The 27,281-nt window shown below is 49.9% G+C and overlaps 1 protein-coding gene across 1 annotated transcript in view; it reads left to right on the top strand.

Moving 5' to 3' along the window:
- The window catches only part of RECQL4 (RecQ like helicase 4), a 45,067-nt gene that overhangs the window by 6,709 nt on the left and 11,077 nt on the right, over positions 1-27,281 (top strand). The window contains exons 5-17 of the mRNA XM_073329918.1: positions 165-344; positions 3,398-4,569; positions 7,003-7,102; positions 12,752-12,881; positions 18,483-18,605; positions 21,851-21,997; positions 22,612-22,704; positions 22,987-23,123; positions 23,635-23,718; positions 24,536-24,724; positions 25,148-25,330; positions 25,863-26,058; positions 26,979-27,256. Of these exons, the coding sequence (XP_073186019.1) occupies positions 165-344; positions 3,398-4,569; positions 7,003-7,102; positions 12,752-12,881; positions 18,483-18,605; positions 21,851-21,997; positions 22,612-22,704; positions 22,987-23,123; positions 23,635-23,718; positions 24,536-24,724; positions 25,148-25,330; positions 25,863-26,058; positions 26,979-27,256 (3,012 nt within the window). The remainder of the gene's footprint in view (positions 1-164; positions 345-3,397; positions 4,570-7,002; positions 7,103-12,751; positions 12,882-18,482; positions 18,606-21,850; positions 21,998-22,611; positions 22,705-22,986; positions 23,124-23,634; positions 23,719-24,535; positions 24,725-25,147; positions 25,331-25,862; positions 26,059-26,978; positions 27,257-27,281) is intronic.

Genomic DNA, 27,281 nt, shown 5'->3' with positions numbered 1-27,281 from the left:
CGGGAGGGCTGACAGATAGTACAGTGTTCCTTATGAATGTGTAGGTGCTCTCTGGCTTTTCATCCCCCCCCCATCTCAGAGATAAGTGATCATGTGTCTGTGCTCTCTAATTGGCTCCTAGAGATGTGCTCTAGCTTGGTTTAACTGTTTTCTTTTTATTCGAGGCTCCTGACTCGGGTTGCTGGGGTGCGCATCTGAATCGAGGGCAGACAGCCCCCAGGCTGAGCCCCCAAGACCGTGACACCCTAAAGGCGTCTGCGCAGTATTTTGGAATGAAGCTAAAAACCAACCTGGGAGCGGCCATAAAGGTCTGGCGACTCCGTGAAAGGGCCTTTGACGTTTGGGTAACTTGATGAACAAAGCCCTGGGCTTCCGAAGGAGTAGCATTTGTGTGATCGCTCTAGCGCTCTGAATGGATTCACTAGGCAGAATCTCATGTCTAGGCCCAAAGAGCAGAGGTGGCCAACGTGTGATCCACTGAATTCAGTGATGTTGCTCTCCTCTTTAATGCAGAGGTGCAGTCTGGGGGGACTACAGCTCCTGGGATGGACTACTCCGCGGGAGGCCAAGCTTAGATCAAGAGGGCACGTTGAATGCTGGGAGCTGTAGCCTGCAGCTGCCCCTCTCTTTACTACAGAGGCTCAGCCTGCGTAATCACCTCCCTTTCCTGCCTGCTAGGTGAGCTCCAGGCAAGCTGCCAATGCAGCAAGAGTTTGATCCTTCCCCTCCTTTCAAAAGGAGAAGCTCTCCTTGTTCTCAGAGACGGCAGGTGCCAAAGGCTAGCGTGGGCAGGCGCAGCTTGAAAAGAAGCTTGCATGACAGGCAGTGGAAAGAGAGCCCAGGAAGCACCTCTCAAAGCTGCTAATGGCCCTTCCTCAGAAGAGGAGGAAAATGCCCCGCTGCATTTCCAGGCAGGGCCCCAGGGGTGAGTTCCCAACAGATTTTTAGCGAACCTTGTTACCAGCTCAAACCTGTGAACTCTGCAAAACCCTCTACGAGTTAGAGGGGCTCAGCTCAAACGATGCTGAGGAAGGTGAGGCTGCCCCGCTGGAGTCACATGATCCATTTTCTTGAGATCACGGAGGTGAACTGCAAACCAGCTGAGGGGTTAGACTGCACCCCAGGTGCTGTGTGAGGCTCCTCTTTCACCTGACTCTGTTGTGATCAAATAACAAGGCTGGAGAAAGGGGGATGATACATTTTGTTTGGTTTTAGTCCCCCCTCTCCCTCCCCCCGAATAGCTAATGAATCTCTGATTTGCCCTTGCTTGGTGCTGTTCACAAAGGTAGTTCTCATGGGTTGGTTAAACCCTTTCGCTCAGGAGCTGCTGCATAATGAAAACGAGTGTGGTATCCGGTGAGATCTCTTGGATGTGTTCAGCACATGTGACTGAAATCACAGGAATTCTCCTTTAAGAGGCTGCTAATTCCCACTCAAAGCAAAGTGGGTATTTTCAGAAGCAATGGAAATTAGGTTTGGATATTTACTATCCCATTGTAATATTAAATCCTTAGAAAGCTGCCTAAACCAGAGCTCCTGACTCCTTGTTGTCACTAAAGATCCCCTGGCATGTTCCCCTGGAGTAGAGGCATTACTTCCAGTGTCATGATCAGATTTCATTTAGGTGTCTACATTCTACAGCACAAAACCTCGCCAGCAGGTTCTGTTGGATGCCATATTCCTCACTTCCTGTCCCAAAGCTTTTGAGCAGTTTAAAACAGCTGTCATGTTCCACTCCAGAGGTGGCTGCATTTCAGTGATTGTTGAAGCGATCCCTCTGCACATAGCTTGTTATCTGGGCCAAATTCTGCTGGATCTTGCACTCATGCTGCATCACGAGTGAGGCCAGTTGAATGTGGCCCTTCGCATCCTTTGGGGCACTCTAAAAGTGTCGCTCATTCTTATCAGAGGGAGGCGTCCATCAAAAGTGTCTTTGTTCTCGCATCTTCCCTTTAGTGTGGGCAGAAGATGTGTGTCGAGAGTTGATGCGTGAAAGCAAATGGAACCTGTTTGGAAGCCCTTGGCGCACCAAAGAACTGCTGCCCAGAGTAGCTGTGACGCTAGCATGACTGGCTCTTCTTTGGTTTTTAAAGATCATTTATCTTCATAAATGATCTGGAGGATGGTGTGGATTGCACTCTCAGCAAATTTGCGGATGATACTAAACTGGGAGGAGTGGTAGATACGCTGGAGGGGAGGGATAGGATACAGAAGGACCTAGACCAATTGGAAGATTGGGCCAAAAGGAATCTGATGAGGTTCAATAAGGATAAGTGCAGGGTCCTGCACTTAGGACGGAAGAACCCAATGCACAGCTACAGACTAGGGACCGAATGGCTAGGCAGCAGTTCTGCAGAAAAGGACCTAGGGGTGACAGTGGACGAGAAGCTGGATATGAGTCAGCAGTGTGCCCTTGTTGCCAAGAAGGCCAATGGCATTTTGGGATGTATAAGTAGGGGCATAGCGAGCAGATCGAGGGACGTGATCGTTCCCCTCTATTCGACATTGGTGAGGCCTCATCTGGAGTACTGTGTGCAGTTTTGGGCCCCACACTTCAAGAAGGATGTGGATAAATTGGAGAGAGTCCAGCGAAGGGCAACAAAAATGATTAGGGGTCTGGAACACATGAGTTATGAGGAGAGGCTGAGGGAGCTGGGATTGTTTAGCCTGCAGAAGAGAAGAATGAGGGGGGATTTGATAGCTGCTTTCAACTACCTGAAAGGGGGTTCCAAAGAGGATGGCTCTAGACTGTTCTCAATGGTAGCAGATGACAGAACGAGGAGTAATGGTCTCAAGTTGCAGTGGGGGAGGTTTAGATTGGATATTAGGAAAAACTTTTTCACTAAGAGGGTGGTGAAACACTGGAATGCGTTACCTAGGGAGGTGGTAGAATCTCCTTCCTTAGAGGTTTTTAAGGTCAGGCTTGACAAAGCCCTGGCTGGGATGATTTAACTGGGAATTGGTCCTGCTTCGAGCAGGGGGTTGGACTAGATGACCTTCTGGGGTCCCTTCCAACCCTGATATTCTATGATTCTAAAGAGCTAATGTTTTCTTTGGGGCTTGCTCTAAGTTATATATGTGCTGACGCTGCACTGGAGGCTGTGCAGTGAAGCCAGTCTTTGCCCTGAAGAGCTGGCAGAGCTGATGGAGGCACCTGGAAGCCCAGAGGAAGGAATGCTTTGGAGCTGCTTTTTAGCTGTTGGTTTGTGTCCCTTGTTGTGGACATCCTGGAAGAAGTGATTCTGTAGGAGCAACTTGGATTTGGGCAGGGAAAGGGCCTGGGGAAGCAGGATTCCAAGGGTGTCTGTGCATAGGGGTGGCATGGAGAGGAGCAGTGTAGGGCCTAGACTGGGACTGGGAATGCTGAAAACTTACTGCTGTTTAATTCCGATTGCAGGAGCGTCCTATAACTTTGAGGAAGTCCTTGACTCCCCGAGGGAAGCCAGCTGTGCTCCTGTTGGAGAAGAGCTCGGACAACAGCAACCAGGGTGCATCTCCAAAGCCCCCACAGATACCATCACTGAAAAGCGACAAAGACTGCGTTACTAACTCTGATCCTAATGAGCTAGGAGACCTCCTCCTCCCACCATCGATACTGGGGCTGGCCCCCACCATCCTCTCTGGAGGGCTGAAACCGAGCCCTGAGGTAAATAAATTCCAGCAATTGAAGCAGACGGTGGCCCAGAGACTGGGCTCCCTGGATCCTGGCTGGCTGGACAGGTGTCAGGGCATCAGGGAGAAAGCAGGGGAGAGACCAAGAGAGGAAAGTGCTTCTACCTCAAATGGCAGGAACAAAGACCAGACAAAAGCAGGCCCTGCCCTGCAGGCGAATGTTGACCGATGTCTGCATGACCATTCCCTGAACCAAACCACTGGAGTTAGGGCTCAGTCCCTGGAAAGCGAGAATGTTCCACCTCTTGGAAACTGCCCCCTGGGGAGCTGGAAGCTGCAGAAACACCGGGATCCTTCTAGGAGAAACCGGCAAGGAGCTGCCCTGGAGGGGGATGATCTAATTAAAGGTGGTGGAGATAAGTACAGGGTGGCTGTGAAGGATGAGCAGGGTACTAGTGAAACCCAAGGGAACGGCAGGATGGACTCAACGCTTGGTGCTACTGAAATCAGCATTGCCAAAGAACGTGTCAGTAAACCTAAGAATCTCCCCAAGGATGCCCATCAGGGAGCAGAGCAGGAAAAGCTTGGTAACACTTCAGGAGGGGAGGGAGAAGCCTCTTGTAGAACAGGGGACGGGCCCAGTCAACCCGAGAAGGTCAAAGTGACCAATAAAAAGAGGCAGCGAACTGCCACAGCCAGCAAAGATGATGGTGCTGTGGTGCCAAAGCGCAGGCGGACGAATGCATCAGCCAGAAACAACCCCGTCTCCATGAAGAAGAAAGTGAGAGGGGCCATCTGTGAGCCAAAGCCAGGCGAAAGCAACTTGGAAGAGGATGGGGAGCCTGTGGAGGTTAAAGAGGAGAAGGGAAGGGATGTGCCAATGCTCTCTGAAAACCTCCTTGGAGAAGTCGAAGGGGAGGGGAAGCACAAATGGAGCAGCAGAGCCAGCATCTGCAGGTGGGTTTGGTCTCTTCTGGTGGCTCAGCCTTGGGGTTGGGAATACAGCTGGGGTGGCCAACGTGCAGCCCACAGGGTTGTATGATGTAGCCAGAAGTTGTCCTTGTCTTAAGTATAGAGAGGCAGCCCTTGGAGCCTAAGGGTCCCACCATACAATGCTCCCTGTTGACCCAAGTGGCCAGGGATTTAGAGCTCACCATCTCCCAGGTGTGTAAGATGGGCAGCTCTTGCAGTGTCATCTGCAGTTCCTGGAAACCACCTGGCAGTAAAATAAACGGGTTAGGTTCAAACCTGCTCGGACCTGAACAACATCTGAAACGTGCGCTGAAACTGGCCTAAGCTGGCGTTCCAAGGTGCAAGTGCTTTCCCAGTTGACTTCAATACTGAATGAGCATCCTCGTGCTCTAATGTAGCCTGCTTCCTGCCAGCACTTCTGGAGTGAGCAAGGTTGATATTTATTTAACTATGGGCCAGATCCTCTCCTGTGCGAAGATGCACTTGGTTCTGCAGATGAGAGAAGCAGTCCAGGAACCAGTGAAAGTGCCTCAATTCTCAAGCTGGCCCTGGCATAAATTGGAGCAGTTTAGAGGCTGCTCTGACTGTGACAGTTGGCTCTGGTCATTGAGACACCGTATACCAGCTGAGAATTGCTATGGGGGAGCAGAGTTTGATCTGGTGTAGCTGAGAGGAGAGTCTGGCTCTCTGCAATGAGCAGGTGACTAAACCCTCCAGCTGCTGATAGCAGGGGTGATGCTGATGTAACAGGAGAAATAAATCCAAACCAGGGCAGGGAAGGAAGCTGAGCAGGGGAGTTGCCAAATGCAAATTGGGAGCAGGGGAGGTTTAGGATGAGAGGGGGCTTTTTCAAGCCCCAAAATGGAGATTGCAAGCAGTGTAGGGGAAAATAAACTATTAAAACCCAGCCCAGTGTAGTGGGCAGTACAAGCTAGCCCAGTGGAGATGCTGCAAGAAAGCTAGATGACTTTCCAATCTACTTGTCAAAGCACCTCCACATCCCGTTTTGAGGCAGATGGCACATTAAATATTGACAGAGAAAGAGGATCTGTATCCAGAGCATTTATCGAAGTAAGCACAAGTAAAAGCTGAGCTGCCGGCTCCTTTCGCAGTGACTCCAGGGGTTCTAAACTAGCTCTGGAGCCTTGAGGGGAAGAGTAGCGATCAGTACTGACTGTTTCAGAATATCTCCCTCCCTATGTTACTAAGAATGTATTGGGTTCTTTAAACATTGCTTTAAAAATATAGCTTGGGGACAGATTTTTTCCCCAGCTCTCCACCCCCACCCAAATCAATGGGGTTGTTCTCAGAATAAGGTCATCTTCAGTGTGTGTGAGAGAGTGGCAGAATCTGGCCCTTCTCTTGGGTAGTCTCATGTGGAAAGCATGGGACTTGGAGTCAGGGCATCTCGGTTCCATTCCTGGCTCTCCCACAGACGGAGCGTGTAACTTTGGGCCACGCTTAAGCCAACGCTGTCCGAAGTCTCCACTAATTTTTGGTGCCCAACATGAGACCCCTTGCGCCCGTTTTTTCACAAACACTCATTGGCTTTGATTAGAGTTGTGGGTGCTTAACCCCTCTGCTAGTCAAGCCAAAGTGTCTCAAGGTGTCAGAGTAACAGCCGTGTTAGTCTGTATTTGCAAAAAGAAAAGGAGTACTTGTGGCACCTTAGCGACTAACCAATTTATTTGAGCATAAGCTTTCGTGGGCTATAGCCCACTTCATTGGATGCACAGAATGGAACATATAGTAAGATAGATAGATAGAAAGCTCATGCTCAAATAAATTGGTTAGTCTCTAAGGTGCCACAAGTACTCCTTTACAGTTTGTATGGTAACTTTCAACTTATCTGTATGTGTATATCTATCTATCTATCTATCTATCTTACTATCTTACTATATGTTCCATTCTATGCATCCGATGAAGTGGGCTATAGCCCACGAAAGCTTATGCTCAAATAAATTGGTTAGTCTCTAAGGTGCCACAAGTACTCCTTTTCTTTTTGTCTCAAGGTGGCCTCTCCAAAATCAGGGCCCCCAAAATGAGAAAAGCAAGATTTGAAAATGTGGTCATTAGCTTCTCCATGCCTCAGTTTCCCCCTCTGTAAAATGGGGATGATGATATCTATGTCGTGGGGGGTTGTGAAGATTAATCGTTTCTGCAGCACTTTGAAATCCTTGGATGGGAGGTGCTGGGGAAGAGCAGCCTGGTGTTCATTTCACCAGTGATGCAGCTTTACTACTTGCATTTCGGTCTGCTTGGGAAAATGAAACTAGACCTATCCCCATCTCTCACCATTGCTCCATGTTGCCTTCCTTGATGCTGTCCAGCTTTCACTGCAGCAAGAATACAATCCAGTGCATCTTCATGGGTAACATACACGCTACCTGACTCTACCATCTGGACTTGCTTTTCCAGGGCCCCTGTAAAGAAAGATGGCAACTTTGTCAGACTCAACCTGAAGAAGAAATCTCATGTTAAAGGTTACGCGTTGAGAGGACATCACCTTCGCAAGCAGGTGAGATGACCAATTGCTTGGCGAGTGCTAATTAAGGGGAGGACCCCCCTTTATAAAAGAGCAACAGCCCTCATTTCCCATTTTCCTGTGTTTCCATGCTGCTAACCTCTCCTTCCCAATCCCCGCCCTCCTGCAGCATAGGCTGTGAGCAGTTCTGAATGTTTCATTCTGTGCTGCAGACCCTATTTCTGATGGAGCTAGGTATTTATACCCGTTTGCTTGCTAGGTTTTGCCTTTTTTATTAAGGGACTCAACAAGCTTGAAATCTAGTCACTTTTTCAAGTAAGTTTAAAGCAGTTTCAGGTTCTGCCCTGGCCCCTGAAACCTTCTGTGGCTTTACAGTCAAAAAATTCCTTTCTTCTTTTTTAAACGTTTCCTCTCCCTGTTGTTACATGAAAGAGCCATATGACTGGGAAACGGTGACTGACTGGGCAGTGGGGCTGAAGAATGGCGAGACTGACTGGACAAAGTGCTGTCAGTTGCATGTGGTAAATGAATGGAGGGGAAGAAGAGAATCATTTTTGCTCTCTGATCTCAAACTTATAGGGATCTTAGGCCCTGATCCTGGTAGTTACTCTGAGGGCAGAACCCTGCACCCAGGCAGAGCCCCACTGATGTCAGTGAGTGCCAGGGTCTGTCCGTGGGGAGTAACTTGTCGGATCAGGGCCTGCAGTGTTGCTTGCAACCACAGCCTGCAGCAGGCTTTCAGGCAGGAGTATGCTGCTGACCTTCTGACATTGACAGGATCCCTTTGAAGTGTTGAGGCCTGTGCTGTAGAATATGCCATTCCGTCTAACATGCCTAAGGCAATGATAGAGCACAGAGAACTGACCAGGCAGGATGCTCCTTTTGGGTTCTTTAAAATCTGTCCAGTTCCTCCTTTCCAAAGGCCACGCGAGAGCCCCGAGTGAGATTCTTAGCACCATCGGCCGCGGGGCATGCTGTAGAATTAGTTTTGGTTTAGTTTAGAGAATCACTCTCTCAGCAAAACATGCCCAGTGTACTGGAATCCAGTAGGAGAAACAGCCTTCCATTAACATCGTGGCAACACTTCAGTGCTTCGCTGATCTGATGATCCACAGGCGAATGGCACTGGCTTAATCTCGCTGCCAAGCAAAGAATTGTTAAATAACGGGGAATTCAACAGCACAGATTTTGTTTGTAGATGATGAATATTTGTATAATGTGGCGAATTCCAGCCTGCTCAGATAAGATGTTAAACAGAGGTACTGATCAGATGAGGTCAAAGCTCCCAAGGCATTTCTTGCAAGAGCAGTGGAATTAACCCTTATGTTCCAGCCAAGTTCTACCATGGGCAGCTGCATTCTGCCTCCTTTAATCCCCCTCCAGTCCACACAGCTTGAATTGGATACAGTTGACTTCCCTTCCTGTCCTAAATTGTGTAATGTTGCTGGGTTAAGTACCACTGCATTTAGCTGCAGAGATTGCTGCACATGTGAAAGGATTCCTGTCTTGTAGCTCTGCTTGGTAGCGAGTGCTATCACTGACCCACAATCTCTTCAGTTATAGTCCCGTTTTCACAGGCTTTTCTGAAAGGTTCACATTTTAGGGTGAAACTGCATTCCTGGTCTCTGCCCAAAGATCATTTTTGTTTTGAGCAATTTCCCGTCAACCATTTTTTTTGAAAGGGGTGTTACTGGAAACAGTTCTCCAGTGAGGGGTTGTGTCACTGTCTGCCCTGCAACCCTAGGTGCCTTACAATGCTTTACTGTAGTAGCCCCCAACCTGAGCCATTCACAAGCAGCCTGCCAGCATGTAGGTGACGCCTTGAATGTCTGTGAATAGCCACAGCTCTGACCCCAACAGCAACACAGCAGTCACACCCTGGCTTCCACCAGCCTTGGTTACTACTGGCAGGGTGACCTCGACACACTCCCAGTCCCGAATTTTCCTCAAGACATATTCTGCACTGTCCACCCCTCTCCTGGACAGCTCAGATATTACAGGTCCATTGAGGGGTCAATATACAACCATTTGCGTAACTCCAGTTGAAGTAGCAAACGGTTCAGTTTAAACACAACACTGGATTAGTTTTTGATTAGAAAATAAAACAAGTTCATTTAAACACAAAGAGACTTTAAGCGAGTCCAAGCATAAGGCATTAAAGCCAGAAATAGTTACACAAGAAATAAAGATAAAATGCTTTCTAGCAGCTAAAACTTAACAAACTAGACTTGGTTCAAGGTAAAATCCTTACCATGGGTTCCCAGCAATGTTGCTGGCCAAACTGTCAGGTCAGGAACTCCTCCAAAGTCAAAGGGCTGGTTTTTTTTGTCATCTTAAGTAAAAGAGAGAGAGGTAGAGAGAGAACCTTGGGTGTTTTTGCCCCTCACTTTTGTAGTCCAGTCACCCTTTGAAATGCATCTTCTTCAGGGCTACCTCTAGATAAAGTTCCTTGCAGCTGTGAGAACAGAGCCATGGGTCTCGTGGTGAAAGAGGTTCCATGTGGTTGTTTGCTAAAATGCAGATTGATCTGCTCCTGCCCCATTTCGTTGCCAAAGAATGGCCATGTGACTGGGGATCACCAGTTAACCATGATGACACCAGGGTAGAGGCCTGGGCTTGTCCTTCCTCTTTGAGGAACTGGTTTACCCGCCTTGCTGCCTCAGGGAGCCTGTTTACTACTTATATGTAAATTGAGGTAAACACACATTTCTTTGTTTAGGACAGTGGAGGTAAGTGTTGCCTGGCGGGAGGCTGTACCCCAGCCCTGAGCCCCCTCCCAGAGCCAGCACCCCAAACCCGTTCCTGCACCCCAAGTCCCAGCCCTGACCCCCCTCCCAGAGCCAGCACCCCAAACCCCCTCCTGCACCCCAACACTCTGCCCCAGCCCGGAGCCCCCTCCTGCACACAAACTCCCTCCTAGAGCTTGCACGCTTCCTGCACCCTAACCCCCTGCCCCAGGCTCAGCCCAGAGCCCTCTCCTACACTGTGAACCCCTCGTCCCCAGCCTAGAGCCCGCACCCCCTCCCGAATCCCAACCCCCTACCCCAGCCTGGTGAAAGTGAGTGGGGGTGGGGGAGAGTGAGTGACAGAGAGAGGGGGAGATGGAAGAGTCGGAGTAGATTCTGGGTTGCCCTTAGATTCAAAAAGTGAGCTTGGGCATAAAAAGGTTGGAGACCACTGGTTTAGGACAACGCTGTTTAACAACTTCTGCCTAGTCAGGGCTATGTGGGTTTGAACATGTGCTAAGAACATCACATGGGGAATTCATAGCTTTACATGTAATGTTGCCACATACATTTTATAGTGATATTATTAACCAGTGAGTAGTTAGTTTTCAAATGATACTTCACAAGATGTATTTTGTACAAAGATTATTACAGTAGCATGTAGGGTGTGAATACAGGGGTGCATTCGGTTACATAGGCCACATACTGTACAAGGTGTGTGGTGTAGTTGTTAGTTACTGTGGCAACTATAACACTTGCTTTTCCCACCTCATTTTTAATTTTAACTGTGCAACATAAACGTAGTTTGTGTATTTAATAGGTGCTGTGGGTAAAATACTTTGGAGCTGCTATGTTCATGGCATATGCACAGAGAAGTTTAGATAAAAACACAAAATACTTTTGCTGGAAGGTTGCAACATAATACTTCTATTTCCCAGAATTCTGAATTCTAACATGCAAGAATCACAAACAGAGCAAAACAAAGCAGGCTGCTCCCTAGGGCAGCAAAGCACAACTCACCCCACCTTACTCTAGACTGGATGTCTGCAGCAGACTGAATGCTTAAGGCCCAGGTTTCACACTTCCCTACAGAGTCCCCTAATCTGCCAGCAGGACCTGGAAACCCCTTGCAAACTTAGAGTGATAGCTTGTAATTTTAACACAATTTGCAGTACCCCATAGGAGCCTTCTCCAAAGAGAGGTGCTACCGAAATATATTATTAGCCTTCTAGCGAAGATTTGCTGGGATGCACAGGGGACCGCTGTGGGAATGAGAGAGAGAAAGCATTTCAAGTGGGGAACAGGGGGAAGAAATACGTTTTTATTTTAGCTCAAAGAAAAGCCTCTTTATTTTTAAAGCTTGGTATGTTTACACAGCACCTCTGCAAACAGGTGATCCACAGGGAAAGGGACCAAGCAGTATAAAAATATCTGGCTTATCGGTTGCTTCTCAAAACAGTTTATGTGGAAGTGCTGATCCCTGGGTTAACTCTGGATGATGATTGACCTTGTATCGCATCTGAGTAGCTTCAAGGACAGGTGAGGACGGCAACTGCTGCTAGGAGAGGCTTTGGAAAGAAAATTCTTACAGAATCAAACAAAATCAGGAGATTTTCTGATTTTGTTTATTTCAGACCTCAGAGCCTGAGGTGGCATGTTCCAGTTGACGGGAAACATCACAGAAATGTGCAGGAAGGCTTGGTTGTATTTTGAAACTTTCTTAGAAATAAACCTCTCTTGTGTTTTGAGCCACTGTTCCCTGCCTGGCTGTCCCCTGGGGTTTGGATCTCTTTAGATCACTGACTCCTAGTGTTCAAATAGACACCACCCCTCCCCCCACCCCAAGTCCTGCAGCGAAGGGAGACCGAGGGCAAAGAAAATGCTGTGAATGCTGCTTTGGGGCTGGACGCCATGGAGGAGGCAGGGCGTGTGCCCTTCAAACCCTACAGATCCTGGGTACATATAGGCTAGAGATAATGGCACTGTAGAGAGGGGATGCTGCTTTCTAGGGCTGCTCTTCCTGCCCTGCAGAGTCCTAGAGCCCGGGTTCCAGCCCAAGCCCAGAAATCTACTCGGCAATGAAACAGCCCCACAGCCTGCGCCCTGCAAGCCCGAGTCGGTTGGCATAGGCCGGCCGTGGGTTTTTCTGTGCTGTGTAGACATACCCTCAGTCTACTTAGCTTACCAAAAAGAAGGTTAAGGGGTGACTTGATTGTAGTCTATAAGTACCTACACGGGGAACACACATGTGATAATGGGCTCTTCAGTCTAGCAGCGAAAAGTTGGAAGTTGAAGCTAGACTACTCAGACTGGGGATAAGGCGTAAATTTTTAACAGTGAAGGTAGTTAACCATTGGAACAATTTATCGAGGGTTGTGGTGGATTCTCCATCACTGACCCTTTTTAAATCAACCTTGGATGTTTTTCTAAAAGATCCGCTCTAGAAATTATTTTGGGGCAGGTGTGACACAGGAGGTCAGACTAGATGATTGCAATGGTCCCTGCTGGTCTTGGATTCCATGGAACTCAGAGCAACAGGCAGTTCCTGCCCCAGAGACCTTACAGTCTAACTTAACTGAGGAAAATGCAGACGGTTTTAAGGCTTCTTCATCCCAGTGGTGAGAACAAGGAGTCCCTTTCCAGCATGTTTGCTAAGTGAGCTACCAAAAGGCCAGTTTCCAGCGAAAGTCATTTCTAGCCTCCCATCATCTGCAGTTTCAAATGAATTCAGAATTCTCCTTTGTTTTGCTTCCTGGCCTAACAGTTGTGCAGTGTTGCTGTGCACTGTTGTATACCTGCTGACTGCCACCCCCAGAGGTGGTGCATTTCCCAGGAGTGATCACTGATGGGGTGTGGAGATGTAGGAGGTTCCTATGTCCCTAATCTGGCTGTTTCTGGTGGGGCTTTTTTGGTTTACAAGCAAGGCCCTGCCTTAGGCCTGCTGGTCCCTTTACAGGTGTGGAAGCAGAAGTGGCAGAAGAAAGGCGAATGGTTTGGAGGAGGTGGCAAATGCTTCGACAGGGGCTCAGATACCTGCTTCAGATGCGGCGGAACGGGGCACTGGGCCTCGGAGTGTAAGGGCAGAGGTAAGGCTTTCTACCTCCCCCGGCCAGCTGGGCCAACCTGAAAAAGCAACAGCCCACATCACAGATACCCGCACTGGTGTCGGGAGCTGCTGCATAAACAAGGACACTGTGCTCGGGACAGTCATGCTTGGCAATAGTAATATTTTGGGAGGTTGACATGTGGCCACGGGTCAGCTGGATGCATGGCAGGGCGTGTTCCCAGATTTTACTTAATTGCACGAACAGGTTAGGTTATAAAGTTCAACCCACTTTACCTTTTAATGCTGGATAAATTACAGCAGCAGCATGAGATAAATGTTAGCTGTGCAGCAATGAATACGAATGCAACACAAGATCTAATGAATACAGAGAGCCCCCAGGAGTGTAGGACAATAAAGACTGTGGCTTGCTAGAGGCAATAGGGAACTTTGCCAATGCCAAGCATCAAGAAAGAGGAGTAACAATGGGAATCTCTCCTCTCCCCTCCTGCTGGTTTCAGGACATGGCCTTTGCGGGAAACCTCTCAGAGGAAGAGACTGAAAAGATTAAGATTGTTACCTCGGAGAAGAGAAAAATGGACATGTTAAAAGTCTATAACCCAATGAATGGCCGAGAGAAGGAGATCGAGAGCTTCTGCTCTCCCTGTCTCACAGCACAGGAACAAGGGGACACTCAGTGACATTGAAAAGTGGGAAACTGATCAAAGGAAATAAGTTTACAGAAAACATGTAACTAGATTGTGGAACTCACTGCCACAGGATGTCATTGTGGACAAGAACCTAGCAAGACTGAAAAAGGGATTGGAATGCCTATGGATAACCAGAGAATCCAGAGTTAGAGTAGTTCATGTAAAAGAAGTACTGGAAGGGACATCAAACCTCCCGCTTCAGGGTTTAAGCCAATCTCTAACTACTAGAGACCAGGATGAGAGCTAATGTAGGGGCAGATTATCCCACATCTACTGCAGGGTTCTTACACCTTCCTCTGAAGCATCTGATGCTGGTCAGAGACTGGATACTTTGGGTCTGATCCAGTCTGGCAATTCCAGTGTTCCCAAAAAAAGTGACTCGTCCTGAAAGGGTTTGTCCAGGCCACCAGCTTGCAGAGAGCTAGATATTGGATCTTATTAATCATTTCATGGTCTCGGTCCAATTTTGCCTTTTTCCCTCCAGTTCAGCTAGATGTGTGTGTGCATTTGGGGCAAGGAGCTCCTGGCCCTCAGAGACAGTGTTCGGGCTTTGGAGGCCAGGGTGGCTGAGCTGGAGGAGCTAAGGGAGACAGAGAGGTACATAGATGAGACTTTCTGGGACAGAGTAGAACGGTCCCACCCCTGGTCTGACAGCCTGTGTGCTGTTGAGGAGGATGAAAGCCTCAGGGAAGGAGAACATTGGACTAGATGACGACCTGAGGTCCCTTCCAACCCTGATATTCTATGAAATGACCCCATAGTTGAGACCCTCCTTCCAGATGATGCCGTGGTATCCTCTCGCACTGAGGATACCTCTCCAGGGGAGGGAACTCCAGTTATTAGGCAGAGACTGGTATTAGTAATGGGCGATTCGATCATTAGAAACATAGATAGCTGGGTTTGCGAGGACCGGGAGACCTGCACGGTGACTTGCCTGCCTGGTGTGAAGGTTGCGGATCTCTCGAGACATCTAGATAGGTTTATGTGTAGTGCTGGGGAGGAGCTGCTGGTCGTGGTACATATAAGAACCAGTGACATAGGGAAGGATAGGAGAGAGATCCTGGAGGCCAAATTTAGGATGCTAGGTAAGAGGTTGAAGTCCAGGACCTCCATGGTAGCATTCTCTGAGATTCTCCCAGTTCCACGTGCAGGGCCAGTTAGACAGGCAGAGCTGCAGGGTCTCAATGCATGGGTGAGATGATGGTGTAGAGAGGAGGGGTTCAGATTTATAAGGAACTGGGGAAACTTTTGGGAAAGGGGGAGCCTATACAGGAACGATGGGCTCCACCTAAACCAAAATGGAACCAGATTGCTGGTGCTTAAAATTAACAAGGTTGTAGAACAATTTTTAAACTAAGGGCTGGGGGAAAAGCCAACAGGTGCAGAGGTGCATGTGGTTTGGACATACCTTCGGGGAGGATCTATTAATGGAGATTCTTTATGCCCTAGTAAGGAGGAGAGGATGGAAAATGATAAAATACAGGTAGGATCTGATGAGAAACAGTCAAATGAAAAAAAGTCCCATTCAATTACATCATGTAATGGCAGACAGCTAAAAAGTGACAAGTTCTTAATGTGCTTCTATACCAGCGCTAGAAGTCTAAATACTAAGATGGGTGAACTAGAGTGCCTTGTATTAAATGGGGATATTGAGATAATAGGCATCACAGAAACTTGGTGGAATGAGGATAATCAATTGGACGCAGTAATACCAGGGTACAAAATATATTGGAAGGATAGAACAGGTTATGCTGGTATGGGAGGGGCACTATATGTGAAAGAAAGCGTAGAGTCAAATCAAGTAAAAATCTTAAATGAACCAAACTGTACCATAGAATCTCTATGGATAGTAATTCCATTCTTGAAAAATAAGAATATAGCACTAGGGATATATTACAGACCACCTGATCAGAATGGTGATAGTGACTGCGAAATGCTCAGGGAGATTAGAGAGGCTATGAAAATAAAAAACTCAATAATAATGGAGGATTTCAACTATCCCCATATTGACTGGGTACATGTCACCTCAGGACGGGATGCAGAGAAAAAGTTTCTTGACACCTTAAATGACTGCTTCTTGGAGCAGCTAGTCCTGGTAGCCACAAGAGGAGAGTCAATTCTTGATCTAAGTGGAGCACAGGATCAGGTCCAAGAGGTGAATCTAGCTGGACCCCTTGGTAATAGTGACCATGATACAATTAAATTTAATATCCCTGTGGCGGGGAAAACACCACAGCGGCCCAACACTGTAGCATTTAATTTCAGAAGGGTGAACTACACAAAAATGAGGAGGTTAGTTAAACAGAAATTAAAAGGTACAGCACAAAAAGTGAAATCCTTGCAAGCTGCATGGAAACTTTTTAAAAACACCATAATAGAGGCTCAACTTAAATGTATACCCCAAATTATAAAAAACATAGAGAACCAAAAAAGAGCCACCGTGGCTAAACAAGAAAGGAAAAGAAGCAGTGAGAGGCAAAAAGGCATCCTTTAAAAAGTGGAAGTTAAATCCTAGTGAGGAAAATAGAATGAAGCATAAACTCTGGCAAATGAAGTGTAAAAATATAATGAGGAAGGCCAAAAAAGAATTTGAAGAACAGCTAGCCAAAGACTCAAAAAGTAACAGCAAAAACATTTTTAAGTACATCACAAGCAGGAAGCCTGCTCAACAACCAGAGGGGCCAGTGGATGATCTAGATACTAAAGGAGCACTCAAGGACAATAAGGCCGTTGTGGAGAAACTAAATGAATTCTTTGCATCGGTCTTCATGGTGGAGGATGTGAGGGAGATTCCCAAACCTGAGCCATTGCTTTTAGGTGACAAATCTGAGGAACTGCCCCAGATTGAGGTGTCATTAGAGGAGAATTTGGAACAAATTGAAAAACTAAACAGTAATAAGTCGCAAGGACCAGATGGTATTCACGCAAGAGTTCTGAAGGAACACAAATGTGAAATTGCAGGACTACTAACTAGTCTGTAATCTATCATTTAAATCAGCTTCTGTACCAAATGACTGGAGGATAGCTAATGTGACATCAGTTTTTAAAAAGGGCTCCAGGGGAGACCCCGGCAATTACAGGCCGGTAAACTTGACTTCAGTACTGGGCAAACTGTTTGAAAACTATAATAAAGAACAAAATTGTCAGACACACAGATGAACATAATATGTTGGGGAAGAGTCAACATGGTGGTTGTAAAGAGAAATCGTGCCTCACCAGTCTACTAGAATTCTCTGAGGGGGTCAACAAGCATGTGGACAAGGGGGATGCAGTGGGCATAGTGTATTTAGATTTTCAGAAAGCTTTTGAAAAGGTCCCTTCCCAAAGGCTCTTAAGCAAAGTAAGCTGTCGTGGGATAAGAGGGAAGGTTCTCTCATGGATTGGTAACTGGTTAAAAGATAGGAAACAAAGGGTAGGAATAAATGGTCAGTTTTCAGAATGGAAAGAAGTAAATAGTGGTGTCCCCCAGGGGTCTGTACTGGACCCAGTCCTATTTAACATGTTCATAAATGATCTGGAAAAGGGGGTAAATAGTGAGATGGCAAAATTTGCTGATGATACAAAACTACTCAAGATAGTTAAGTCGCAGACAGACTGCGAAGAGCTACAAAAGGATCTCTCAAAACTGGGTGACTGGGCAACAAAATGGCAGATGAAATTCAGTGTTGATAAATGCAAAGTAATGCACATTGGAAAACATAATTCCAACTATACATATAAAATGATGGGGTCTAAATTAGCTGTTACCACTCAAGAAAGAAATGTTGGAGTCACTGTGGATAGTTCTCTGAAAACATCCACTCAATGTGCAGCGGCAGTCAAAAAAGGGAACAGACTGTTGGGAATCATTAAGAAAGGGATAGATAATAAGACAGGAAAATATCCTATTGCTGCTATATAGATCCATGGTTCGCCCACATCTTGAATACTGCGTACAGATGTGGTGACCCCATCTCAAAAAAGATATACTGGACTTGGAAAAGGTTCAGAAAAGGGCAACAAAAATGATTAGGGGTATGGAATGGCTTCCGTATGAGGAGAGATTAATAAAACTGGGGCATTTCAGCTTGGAAAAGAGACGGCTAAGAGGAGATATGATAGTCTATAAAATCATAACTGATGTGGAGAAAGTAAAGAAGGAAGTGTTATTTACTCCTTTTCATAACACAAGAACCAGGGGCCACTCAATGAAATTAATAGGCAGCAGGTTTAAAACAAACAAAAGGAAGTATTTTTTTTCACACAACACAGAGTCAACCTGTGGAACTCCTTGCCAGAGGATGTTGTGAAGGCCAAGACTATAACAGGGTTCAAAAAAGAACTAGATAAGTTCATGGAGGATAGGTCCGTCAATGGCTATTAGCCAGGATGGGCAAGGATGGTGTCCCTAGCCTCTGTTTGCCAGAAGCTGGGAATGGGCGACAGGGGATGGATAACTTGATGATTCCCTTTTCTGTTCATTCCCTCTGGGGCACCTGGCATTGACCACTGTCAGAAGACAGGATACTGGGATAGCTGGACCTTTGGTCTGACCCAGTATGGCTGTTCTTATGATGTCCCACAACCTGATCAGCCATAAGCAGCTTAAAACTTGCTTTGGTCCTGTAGTCTAGCCATTAGTGTAGGATTGAATATAGCAGATCCTGGACCTTGGGCCAGTTCCCAAGTGACAAACACAATGACCAGCGATGACCTATGCCTCCATTAGGACATGTATCAGTTTTGTTTCTTTAAAGCATTGGTGTGAAATGTGTTGCATGTAGCAATCAGGCTACTGAGTGTTGCTTTGCAATGGGTACGCAGTTGGCTCTAAGTGCTGCGTCTGTTCAGGGCTGGCAAATTTACATGCTGGGACAGAGAGGCCCTGGCCTTCAGAATCCCTTCCCTCCCATGACTGCCACCCCTGTAGGAGTGAGACTCTTCCTGCCTTGCAGGGCTAGCTCCAGCTGTTGACCCACAGCTGGAGGAAAACAGCGAAGCTATTGAAGAGGAGACGCCATTGCCCACTCTGGAAGAAGTGGCCCGGATGACTAACACGGCTTACAGCAAGATCTCAGGTGAGACTCTAATGGCGCAGATGTTAATTGTTCCTTGGTTTGCTCCCTGGGTAAGTCAGGAGGGCTGGCTTCGCTTAATGGCGGGGGCACGTCTGCCTTGCTCTCCAGTGGCTCCTAGAGGCTGGTCGTGGAGTAGCAGCGCTATCCGTGACTAGCTGGAAGGTTAAGTACTTGTATACAGTTTTGTAGGTGCATCTGTAGAAGGAAAGCTGAGATGGGAGCTTAGAAGGGTGCATGTTAAAAGGAGCACAGTCCTGGATGGGTGAAAATGTGACCTTTTGTGGAAATAACAGCAGTCTGGACTGTCACCTGCTGGTAAACTTTGCGGTCTCTCTTTTTTTAATTGAACTAGACTGCAAAGTATTTTGGAGGAGCAAACAAACATGGTTGCAACCCTACAAAAACAAAGGGTTTTTCTCTCTAACTCTTTCTAGTCCTGGACTGGGCCTTTCTGCTATGTGCTTGTGAGGAAGCAGATGCCTGGATCTGCTCCCTTCTCAGTGCAATGAAATTTTGAAGACCCTAGGGTGAGCCATCAGCCAAAATCCTCAGTGGGGGTCCTGCCAGGGCTTGGCTCTCAGACAGCGGGACTCTTGTACGTATTGTAACGCTAGCTCATCCGAATCCAGTACATGTGTTTGTAGAGCGCTTCGCGCAGCGGGGTTCTGATCAGTGCCTGTGGCCCCTGGTGCTGTGCCAATACACCAATCAATACGAAATGGTCCGAGCTAGAGGGGAGAGACGAGGCAGAAGAATGTTGGTGCGCCCCTCTTCTGTCTGCAGTGGGCCTCAGCAGCTGAGAACATCCCTTGAAGCTAGCTCCTGCTCTGTTACCATCACTCCTTCTCTTCACCCCTGCTGTGCAGCCTGCTTCGCACATTGATCTAGCTCCGTACTGCAGCTAGTGCTAGGCTCAGCAGCTTAAGGAAGCTGCAGTCACTTCCATCCTGTCTCTGCTTAGACGTGGGGTGCAGTTTGTATCTCCCGCAAGACCCATTTGATTTGTAAAGTGTTAATTACTCCATCCTGCCCACTAAAGGGTGCCATAGCCCTGTTCAACTCACTCTTGTTTGGCTTCCAAAGAGCAAACCCTGCACGAATGTCTAGGCTGACTTGTCTTGTAGATGAAAGAAAGCAAGGAAGAATAACAGCAGAGTCTCCAGGAGAGTGCTCTGTGTGTGTCTCCTTCGAACTTTCTTGCAGCAGCTCTGAGAACAAAAGGCCCTTCTCTGCATACGGCCAGCTCTTAGCAAAGTGCATCACACAGACAACAAAAGCATCCCCCTTTCCCTCTACACAAAAGCTGTGGTGTTTGTATTGGAGCTGATATGCTCCGTGTGATGAAGTTTCAGCATGTGATGATGCCCCTGTGGTTTTAGAATTTGCTGATGCTTAAGTCCAAGCATAACTTCTAGCCACAATACAGACTGGGTTATTGTTATCTGAGTGGCTGGCAGCCCAGAGGGGGAGCTCTCATTAATTCTGAATGCAAAAGACCTTGCTGTAAGAGTTCTTTACAACAGAGCATGAAAGAGGATTGTCTCTGTCCATCCAGGTGCTTATAACTCCCACCACTAAAGGCCTCCCAAAGAATGGAAAAGAAGAAGTCTCTTTCATGTTTTCCATCCCAGACTGTAGAGGAAACAGCTCGATTGCTTTATAGGTTTTCTTTGTCTTTGGTGGTATATGTTTGCATGTGTGGCTATGCTGTATGTATGTCAAGACATTGTTACAGGAAAGCTACACTGAAGCAATGAGTCTCTCACTGAGTCCTGAGTGTGGTGAAGCCCTGGTCTCATATCTCCTGAGGAAGCCAGTTCCAGTCTAGGCCCAGCTCCCAGGAAAGTTCTGCCTCCTGCACTCCTGAGACTCTCCAGTGGCTGGTAGTTCTGTTGCCCCAGTGGGGCGGAGCTGTTGGTGGAGGCCACAGTTGCTGAGGGAGAGTTATCTCTTGGATGGCATAGGCAAATCTCTTGGGTTCTGTGGGGAGCCAGTGCAGAGTGCAATGCCAGAGAGATGTGTTCATGGTGACCTGTGCGGCCACAGAGAGACTGTTGCATTCTGTACCCATCTGAGCCTTTTCAGGCTTTGTGGTTTCCTTCCTAGATTTGGGTTGCAATCATCAAGCCAGGCCATGAATCGCTGGATGGCCAGCTCTAGGCTAGAGAAGGGGGCGCAGACTTCTGCCTGACTGCAGATGGAAGTATGTCTCCATGGCTGTCTGAGTATCCAACAGCGTGGAGGAGACCTAAATGACCCTGAGGCTGACTCAGTCTGAAGGCAAATGCCCCCAACAGTGAGGGATGCCACGGAGGAAAATTTCGGAAGCTCTGTCCTACTTCCTACAAGGCCCTTCAGTCTTGGTTGGGTGCAAGGTCAGCAGAGCTGGGTGTCATCTGTGTCCTGCTGGCCGTTAGCCCTGGCCGTCTCCCTGGCTCCCTACAGGTGCTGAATAACATGGGGATGAGGATGAGCCTTGGGGGACTTAGGGGGCGAGGGCTTTGGAGTGGAGACCCACAACGACTCTCTGGAGTTGGTTGGAGAGGAGGGGCCTGAGCCAGGTTGGGGTGTTTCTAGTCACCCCTGCAGCCTTTTGGAGGCCAGACAGGTGTATCTGGTGATCAGTGGTATCAAACGCAGCGGCAGGGCCTAACATGGTGAGCGAAGATGGAAGTGGCTCATCTCTGGCCAGGAGCAGGTTGCTCACTAGAACCATGTGCTCTGTCTATCCCTGCCCTGGGCTGAGGCCTGACCAGGAGGGTGGTGATGACAAATGTTTAGGATCTCTGGATCAAAGGCGCTACATAAAGTGCCCTGCAAACACTGAGTGTCAGAGAGACGCAGAGGGGAATCCTTGCATCCCCCTCTGGGGTGGAACATAACAGCTGTTTACCAGCACACAGCCATACCACTCAGCAGGCTAGGACAGGAAGTGAAGGAGAATCCTGCATCTAGTTAAAACCACCGAGGGAATTGAAGGAGGTAGAAGATAATTCCCTAGGTTTGTATTTGACCAGGACGCTGGGGTTAATATCCCAACTCATGGAGAGTCTTTAACGACCAGAAGGGGTCAGAACCTCTGGGCTGTAGCTAGTGTGAGTGCAAGCCGCTTGTCCGGCACTGGGTCTGTACTGACCCCGGGGAAAGAGCCACAGGTGGAGTCGCCAGCACCTTGGATCTCCTCTCAGCCAAGTGCCGTATAAACCTAGCCTGGGTTCCATTGGCTTGTTCCTTTCCATCCCCAGCTGAGAGCAGAAGCGGCCAAGCCGGGCCCGAGAGAGCTGGCGAGGGGGAGTTCGACCTGCACATGCAGAGGCCTGTGTATGAGCCACCTGCTCCACCCCCACCAATGGAGCCTCTCTATGGGCTGGGGCAGGATGGGAAGGTGCGAGGTAAGAGCCGTGAAAGGCAGCCGTGCTAGGGAACGGGATTATGGTGAGTATGTGCTGGACTCGTGTTGGATGCACTGGGCCTTGCTCGTGCAGCTGGGCAGACAAACCTGCATTGCTTTGCCACAGGCACCAGCCCCGTGGTGTGGAATCTGCATTCTGCACTGAGCAGGTTGCTCTCCCAGGGCCCCTGGTGCTGCAGGTCTCTCTAGGAAGGGCACTGCCGCTTTGGAGGGGAACGTGGGCGCATGACAATGAGGGGCCTTTGCATTCTGCTCATGCCTCTGCTCCCCTTCGGGAGAACGGCTTTGGCTGGGAATAAAATCGGACTCGTCGTCCCATTTTAAGCAATAGACCAGGCGTCGCTCCCAGAGCTAGAAATAGAACCCAGGAGTCCTGACTCCCAGTTCCCCTTCCTGTAACCACTAGTCTACCTGCCTTCCCAAAGCTCAACTAGAACCCAGGAGACTTGACACCATTCCCCCATTCTCTGTGCTAGCAGCTCCTTGCCTGTGTGCACCGTTGGCCTAGTCCTCCCTTGGGCTTTGCAACTGGCAGGGCCTTGAACTCCACTGCGGGCCCTTTCCTGACTGCATGTGTGTCTCCGTGCTGTGCAGAGACTCCACAGGAGGTGTTTCGAGCTCTGTCTGAGCTGGGATACAGTGCCTTCCGCCCGGGCCAGGAGGTGGCTGTCATGAGGATTCTCTCAGGTAACCTGTCTGTCTTATCCTGAAGTAGATCCTTCCTGCCCATCCCCACCCACTCAGGAACGGTCATTCATGGCACCGGAGGGCTGGGGCCAGCAACACTTGCCTAATGAGGGTTTAGCCCCGAGAGCACTTCCCCCCAGACCGCCAGTGCTGAAATGAGCCAGGGCTGCGGGGGAAGGCACCAGCGCCCACCACATCTCTCTGCCCCCTTCCCACGCTGACTCCTCCGGGGGATTCCAAGGATCGTGGCCGCTGACTCTGCTGCTGCTGTTTCTGAGCCAGGTCTGTCCACGCTGGTCGTCCTGTCGACGGGGATGGGGAAGTCGCTGTGCTACCAGCTCCCTGCGTTCTTGTATGGCAAGCGGTCCAAGTGCATCACCCTGGTGATCTCCCCACTCGTGTCGCTGATGGATGACCAGGTAAATGGGACGTGGCTTTGATCGCAGCCTGGCTGCACTGGGGCTCCTTCCCTTGGGCCTTCTCCCTCGCCCCTGTCCCTTCAGGGGAAGCACTCGGGGCCCAACTGACTTGAGTAGAAGCCGGATCATTGACTTGAGTAAAAGCCGGATTGGGCCCGATTCTGTCCTTTCTTCATCCACTCCCTCATCCCCCTTTTACTCTCTCTTTTTACACTCTGCTGTTGGGGCCCTTCACCCCCCAGGGGTGGTACTTTTGGGGATAAATATTTCCCATCTCCAGATCCCTCCTGTTTCCAGGGGGTTGCTGGGAATTCTCCGCTCTGCTCAGGGCCCTGTTCTTTCTGATGTGCCAGGCAGGACATCTTGGAAGCCTCTGACAAGGATTGCAATGGAGCCCTGGGCTGCTGGATATTGATTCTGTAGCCAGGCCCCCAGACTGAGTGGCGGAGGAGCTCTGTCCCTGGAGGAGCCCTGTCCATTGATGTGTGCGTGTAATGCACTTCATTCCCAGGTTTCAGGGCTTCCCCCTCACCTGAAGGCAGTCTGCATTCACTCCAACATGTCGAAGAGCCAGCGAGAGGCTGCTATAGAAAGGGTGAGTTGCCTGGGGTGAGGGGACCCTCCCGTAGGAGCTGCGAATCTGAGCCTGCTCTCAGATCCTGGACTGGCTGCCCACCCTCCTCGGAAGGGTATAAGGAGCCCAGGGCATTGTCACTTGGCTTGGGGTGCAGGCCTGCTACGTGCGGCGCCCTGTCCCTTCCTAAGGAGTGCTGCTCTGAGACGCTGGGTGTGGATCTGGTCTAACTGATGGGGCAGAGACCACTCGTGTGCCGGCTAATGGGAACTGGTGGGAAATACCCACTGCTGTCAGGGTTGGGCTCGCCCTAGGGCAGTGCTTGGCCACATATGGAGCGATTCCGATTTAAATACACACCTGACCATGTTCCGGAGCGTGTGTAGACAGCCCTGGGGCTGTTCTGATGAGTGCTGATTGGGCATGCATTTCTGGCTGGTGAGGGGAGCTGGATGGGCAGCTGTGGAGAACAGGTACCCTGCACGCCTCCCACCCCACGTCAGTAGGGATGGGGAGTGGGAGGGCCGGGAGAACCTGAAGAGGCCATTACAGTGACCAGTTGGTACTAATTGTGTTGGTGTCTTTTGAGGTGCAGGCATCTGAGCTGAGAGCGCCCAGCTCCTCTCACACCGAGCAGCCAGTGGATGGGAAAGACCTTCTGGCCCCCAGGAGGGCTGGGTTGGAGGGGCTGAGATTTATCCAATCCCATGGGCCACCCAGATCCCCTCCTTTCTCTCCCCCCCCCACCCCCCAGTGTGTGTGTTTCTGGGGGCAGGGCTGGGTATGTGTAATTCTTACGGGGGTAACCCCTCCTTCCTGATGCTGTGCGTGTTTGCAGGTGAAGGGAGGGAAGGTGCATGTGCTGTTGCTCTCCCCAGAGGCCCTGGTGGGCGGAGGCAGGGCGGGATCTAGCTGTCTCCCCTCTGCCGACCAGCTCCCCCCCGTGGCGTTTGCCTGTATCGATGAAGCACACTGTGTCTCCGAGTGGTCCCACAACTTCCGCCCATGCTACCTGCGGCTCTGTAAGGTACGGGGTGGGGGGGGGGGAATCTGGCCAGAGCTCCCTGGCACCAGCGTGGCGTGACATGTCTGCCTGCGGGGAGATGGCCAGGGCTATAAAGACTCACACGCCTGCTGTCTCTGTGTTAGCAGCAGCAATGAGACGTGGTGCCGGGAAAGGGGTTCTAGGGTCGTAGTCTCTAGGATGAGCTGTCAGACCAAACTCCTGGCTGCTAATTCCCTCCTGGGTAACTGCATTCTGACCCCCTGTGTTCCACTTGCCTCTTGAGGCACCGTCCTCGCTTCCTGCCCTGAGCTGTGGTGTGATGTTGGGGTGTGGGGGGGATTGGGATTCTCCAGAGAGCTGTACCCCACGTGTAGCACACCACTGTCTCTCGGCCGGGAAATGCCAGCCCCTGGCGTTAGGGAGTGACGGCTCTTCTCCCTGCAGGTTCTTCGGGATCGCCTAGGGGTGCGCTGCCTTCTGGGCCTTACGGCCACGGCCACGCTAGCCACAGCGCAGGATGTGGCCCATCACTTGGGTATCCAGGAGGAGGAAGGGATAGCCGTGCGCTCTGCTGCTGTTCCCCCAAACCTGCACCTTTCGGTCTCGACGGACAGGGACAAGGATCAGGTAGGGAGGGGGAGCAGGGCTTTCCGGGAACTTGGAAGAGACTCGCATGGTCGTTGAAGGACTAGAGAAGCTTTCTGCCATCTCTCTAAATCCAAGCTCCGGGGATCAAGTTAAATTCCCCCTGTGGTTTCAGCTCAGTACAGGATTAATCCCTTTCTGACCTCAGTGGTTGCGTAGCGTTCTTGGGAGCTGTTAGACGGCTGCCGTGCATGTCTCCTCCACAAGTGGCTGCTCTCTGAGGGTGCATGAAATGATCCATGTGTCTCTTAGCCTCGCTTTGGGATCTGTTGGGGTGCCATGCTTTCTCTGGGATCCCCACGTATTCGTTCTATGCTGTGCAGGGAGTGGAATTCACCAGGAGTGGGTTGGGGAGTTGTCTATGGGAGCAGGTCAGTGTTCCTGCCTTTGGGGGGCTCGTAAGCTCAGGTGTGGGCTTTTCTGGCCCTGTGAGAGGAGTGAGTTGCCTTGAGAAGCTCCTCGAGAGTGAAGCATCTGTAGAGAAGCGACTCATTCTCTCCTTGTCTGGTTCCAGGCCCTGGTCTCGTTGCTGCAGGGAGAGAGGTTTGGGGGCCTGGACTCGGTCATTGTTTACTGCACACGGCGAGAGGAGACAGCCCGGATTGCGGCACTGATCCGCACGCGCCTCCAGGGCGTGACGCTCAGGGAGTCCATGACTGCTGAGGAGCAGCACCATGACGATAGTGCTGGGAAGAGGAAGAAAGCCAAGGGTAAGAAAAGGGTAAGACGATAGTGCTGGGCTTTCCTGCAGCACCAAGAGCGAAGCACGATCCAGCCCCTCCCCTGAGATTAGACTGTGCACCAGCCTTGGGCATCTGTGAACGGATGTACACTGGAGCAGAGGCCACTGGGACGCAGCGTGTTAGGGATGGAATTGCCGTCTGGAGGGAGTAGTCGAAGACACACAGGGCTTTCCATGCTGGCTCAGACCACTGGGCCCTTCAGTCCAGCAGCGAGCCTCTGACAGTGCAAATACCTGACACTTCTTCAGAGGAAGGAGAAGTTCACTTCCCCTCCCCCATACCAAGCACCCATCCTGGCGGGGCAGGGAAATGCCTTCTGTGAGCTTCAGATGCATGGGCTTTGCTTCCCCCGTTACAGACCATCGTAGCAAACATGGCGGGGTGTGGTGGCCGGAAGGGCTAAACCACCTCAGGGGATGCCACGTGAGTGATGTCAGGAAGGGCGCTTTGTCCAAGGACTCCTGCTAGCTGGCCTGTTGGCCTGCTCAGGCTTTTGACTCTGTTCCTTGGCTGCAGCTTGAACCAATCCCACCCCTGCAGCCGGGAGCTCTGGCTCAGCCACACCCAAATCTCAGCTACAGACCGTAAATGAGGAGCAAAGACTGAATCGCTTAAAATTGAGGCTTAAAGCTCCATCTTAGAAACCCTCTCGGGAGAACGAATGGGAATTGGTCACCTGCTGATCTGGAGCAGATGATGTCGCTGCTACCCAGCGAGGGGGCGACTAACCGGGGGGGTGTGTTTCCTAAATGCTTTGTCTGTTGCTCGTTTCCACCTCTGATGAATTAGTGACCGCTTGCAGGGTTCTCTGAGAATGAGAAGCCCAATATCGGTGCTAATGATCATTCAGTGGTGGTCTCTCTTCTCTCTCCATGTCTGTGGCGTAGCTAAGAAAAGCATCCGGTGCCCTCTGAAGTGGGTCGCCGATTCCTACCACGGTGGCATGTGTGCCACCGAGCGCCGCCGGGTCCAGAACAACTTCATGTGCGGCCAGCTGCGGATCGTGGTGGCCACGGTGGCCTTTGGCATGGGGCTAGACAAGTCCGACGTGCGTGGGATCGTGCACTACAACATGCCCAAGAACTTTGAGAGCTACGTGCAGGAGATTGGGCGGGCGGGACGGGACGGGAAGCCAGCGCACTGCCATCTCTTCTTGGATCCGGAGGTAATTGCTGCCGGAGGGGTGGGGG

Source organism: Lepidochelys kempii, chromosome 2 (genome assembly GCF_965140265.1).
Source record: "Lepidochelys kempii isolate rLepKem1 chromosome 2, rLepKem1.hap2, whole genome shotgun sequence".
Classification (NCBI taxonomy): domain Eukaryota; kingdom Metazoa; phylum Chordata; order Testudines; family Cheloniidae; genus Lepidochelys; species Lepidochelys kempii.
This window is presented reverse-complemented; position numbering and strand designations above follow the sequence as displayed.